General features: G+C 52.0%; 1 protein-coding gene across 1 annotated transcript in view; it reads right to left on the bottom strand.

The window, feature by feature from the left end:
• Positions 1–2307: 2307 nt before the first annotated feature.
• The window catches only part of THEM4 (thioesterase superfamily member 4), a 19169-nt gene continuing 17826 nt past the window's right edge, over positions 2308–3650 (bottom strand). Inside the window, exon 14 of the mRNA XM_018569345.1 lies at positions 2308–2380. Coding sequence (XP_018424847.1) covers positions 2334–2380 — 47 coding nt within the window. The 3' untranslated portion in view covers positions 2308–2333. The remainder of the gene's footprint in view (positions 2381–3650) is intronic.

Genomic DNA, 3650 nt, shown 5'->3' with positions numbered 1-3650 from the left:
ACGCCGTACATTTTGTAAAACCCCCCCAAAGAAACAATACAACTCATTTTGCAAATGGACAAGGAGAGAGGAAGGGGTGGGCATGTGACTGGAGCCTTTAACTGTCGCAGGCGCAGCACATCATCAGGAACAGAAGAGGATCAACAGGAGAGTTGGAGGAAGAGCGTTAAGAAGGATGGAGGAGCGACAAAAGGGATGGAGGAGGAGCGACGGAGGAGGAGGGAAGGATGAGGAGCAGTGACGGGAGGGAAGGAGGAGCAATGACAGGAGCGACAGAAGGGAGGCAGGAGCAATCGGAATGGAGGGAGGAGCGACAAGAGGGAGGAGGAGCGACGGAGGAGCAACGGGAGGGAGTGAAGGAGGAGCGACGGGAGGGAGTGAAGGAGGAGGAGCGACGGAGGAGGAGGGAAGGATGAGCAGTGACAGGAGGGAAGGAGGAGCAGTAACAGGAGCAACAGGAGGGAGGCAGGAGCAACAGGAATGGAGGGAGGAGCGACAAGAGGGAGGAGGAGCGACAAGAGGGAGGAGGAGCGACGGAGGAGCGACGGGAGGGACGGAGAAGGAGCGACGGGAGGGATGGAGAAGGAGCGACGGGAGGGACGGAGAAGGAGCGACGGGAGGGATGGAGAAGGAGCGACGGGAGGGATGGAGAAGGAGCGACGGGAGGGACGGAGAAGGAGCGACGGGAGGGACGGAGGAGGAGCGACGGGAGGGACGGAGGAGGAGCGACGGGAGGGACAGAGGAGGAGCGACGGGAGGGACAGAGGAGGAGCGACGGGAGGGATAGAGGAATGACAAAGAAGAATTGAAGGAGGAGCAGGAGTGACATGATCAGCAGCCATCCGCACCTAGTATAGTCTATAGAAGAGATAACGTATTTATAGCAGTTACAGAGGAGGAGTAACAAGGGGGGACAGAGGAGGAAAGACAGGAGGGACAGAGGAGGAATGGCAGGAGGGACAGAGGAGGAATGGCAGGAGGGACAGAGGAGGAATGGCAGGAGGGACAGAGGAGGAATGGCAGGAGGGACAGAGGAGGAATGGCAGGAGGGACAGAGGAGGAATGGCAGGAGGGACAGAGGAGGAATGGCAGGAGGGACAGAGGAGGAATGGCAGGAGGGACAGAGGAGGAATGGCAGGAGGGACAGAGGAGGAATGGCAGGAGGGACAGAGGAGGAATGGCAGGAGGGACAGAGGAGGAATGGCAGGAGGGACAGAGGAGGAATGGCAGGAGGGACAGAGGAGGAATGGCAGGAGGGACAGAGGAGGAATGGCAGGAGGGACAGAGGAGGAATGGCAGGAGGGACAGAGGAGGAATGGCAGGAGGGACAGAGGAGGAATGGCAGGAGGGACAGAGGAGGAATGGCAGGAGGGACAGAGGAGGAATGGCAGGAGGGACAGAGGAGGAATGGCAGGAGGGACAGAGGAGGAATGGCAGGAGGGACAGAGGAGGAATGGCAGGAGGGACAGAGGAGGAATGGCAGGAGGGACAGAGGAGGAATGGCAGGAGGGACAGAGGAGGAATGGCAGGAGGGACAGAGGAGGAATGGCAGGAGGGACAGAGGAGGAATGGCAGGAGGGACAGAGGAGGAATGGCAGGAGGGACAGAGGAGGAATGGCAGGAGGGACAGAGGAGGAATGGCAGGAGGGACAGAGGAGGAATGGCAGGAGGGACAGAGGAGGAAACGTGACATAGTCAGCAGCTATCTGCACCTAGTATAGTTCATAACAATAAATATAGAAATAATGTACTTGACGTGTGCGGTTCCAAAAAACCCCCAGCAATTTCTGCATTAAAGTGAACCTGTTACTTCCCCCAGCATGACACATCCAGGAAATACAAATCAGCAGACAAACCTTCACAGCCACAACCTAACAACTCTATTCAAAAAAAAGAAAACTTTATTCATGTTTCCAGTGAGAGTTTTCTCCTGAACACTGTTCTAATGCTGCCAAAACTGTACAGAGGTATATGAAGATATTAATAAATATATCAAAGAAAATCCTTAAAATAACCTATTAATACAGTCAATGGGAAGACTAATAAATAACAAAGCTATTTAAAAGATACCCAGTGAGGCTGATATACTAAAGGAGTAGAGCATGTTCACTATGAAAGGGGATTTTCACTAAGGTGAGAGAACACCCAATCATGTGCAAGGAAAATTAAATAAAAGAAAACACAGGATTTCTAGCTTGCACGTGATTGGATGATACAAAACAGTGATCATGGTCTACTCCTGAAGTAAATCAGCCAAAATGTTACAAGCAAAAAAAGATAAAAAAATAGAACAGAGAAGTGGAATAGTTCCAGGTGTCCGTATGTAAAAGAGTTTATAGTTTGGCTTCAGATTCTCCCAAGGCTACTCTAATGAACAAACCTGAAAGAAGAAATAAAAGAAACATTATCAGTGGTGGTACAGGAGGGGAGGAGGAGGAACAACAGCAGGGACAGAGGAGCAACTATCGGAGAGACAGAGGAGCAACGACGGGAGAGGAAAGACAGGAGAGACAGAGGAGGAAAGACAGGAGGGACAGAGGAGGAATGACAGGAGGGACAGAGGAGGAAAGACAGGGGGGACAGAGGAGGAATGACAGGAGGGACAGAGGAGGAATGACAGGAGGGACAGAGGAGGAATGACAGGAGGGACAGAGGAGGAAAGACAGGAGCAATGGGATTTCCCATCAGCCCTCACCTGTGGCCTCATTGTGCAGCACAGCATCATCATGACTGCGAATTTGGCAGCTTGAGTAGATTTTCCGGCCCTCTACCTTCTCCACTCGGCTGTCTACAATGACTGTAGATCCCAATGGGATTGGACTACAGACACGGAGACAACACGTTCTCATCTCTCCGGTATCACAGCTTCATATCATCAATAATACATAAATCATCCCCCCCCACCACCACCACCATTGGTCCCCCAATACTACATCTCCGCAATCACCTCCAATCATTACTTTAGCAGGAGAGGCCTTCCATATCCAATCAGTTAGGTCCTCACACTACACGGCCCACCCCACGCACTTACTTCCGATAGTTGACGTTCAGGTTGGCCGTCATAGCCCGTCCGCAGCTATATACGGCTCCGGTCCCCACTGTGGCGTCTATGATGGTGGCGATGCATCCTCCGTGTGTGTGGCTAGAAAGGACAAAGGGAACAAAAGTGGTTGAAGCAGAACCGTAGGGCTGAGAAAACAAAGGATTCTGGGTAGGACAGACTTGGCAAAAGAAAAAGACGCTCACCCTTCGGGGCCCTCCAGATAGGGCCCAGGTTGGAATATGCAGACTGTCCTCTTCTCAGCCTCATTATAGAACATACAGTACTCAAAGCCGACTCCATCCTCGTCAATGTTCCTGGTGAAGAGGCGAGCTTTCTTGTCTCTCTCCGGCCACATATCTGTACAGAGGTCAGAGGTCACCAAGGTCTGCTCTGCTACCTGACCTATAACATTAGTCTCTGCACCAGAGGAACTTACACTCTAATGTGTCTCCCCCACCCACAGTCACACACTATTATTATAAATTTTTATAGCTCTGACATATACCACAGTGCTGTACAGAAAACAGAGAAAACTGAGCCAGTCACCAGAGGAGCTTACACTCTAATGCTCCCCCCCCCCCTCACTCACCCCCGCACAGACAAACTA

The sequence above is a fragment of the Nanorana parkeri genome, unplaced genomic scaffold (genome assembly GCF_000935625.1).
Source record: "Nanorana parkeri isolate BGI_ZX_2015 unplaced genomic scaffold, ASM93562v1 scaffold1324, whole genome shotgun sequence".
Lineage (NCBI taxonomy): Eukaryota > Metazoa > Chordata > Amphibia > Anura > Dicroglossidae > Nanorana > Nanorana parkeri.
This window is presented reverse-complemented; position numbering and strand designations above follow the sequence as displayed.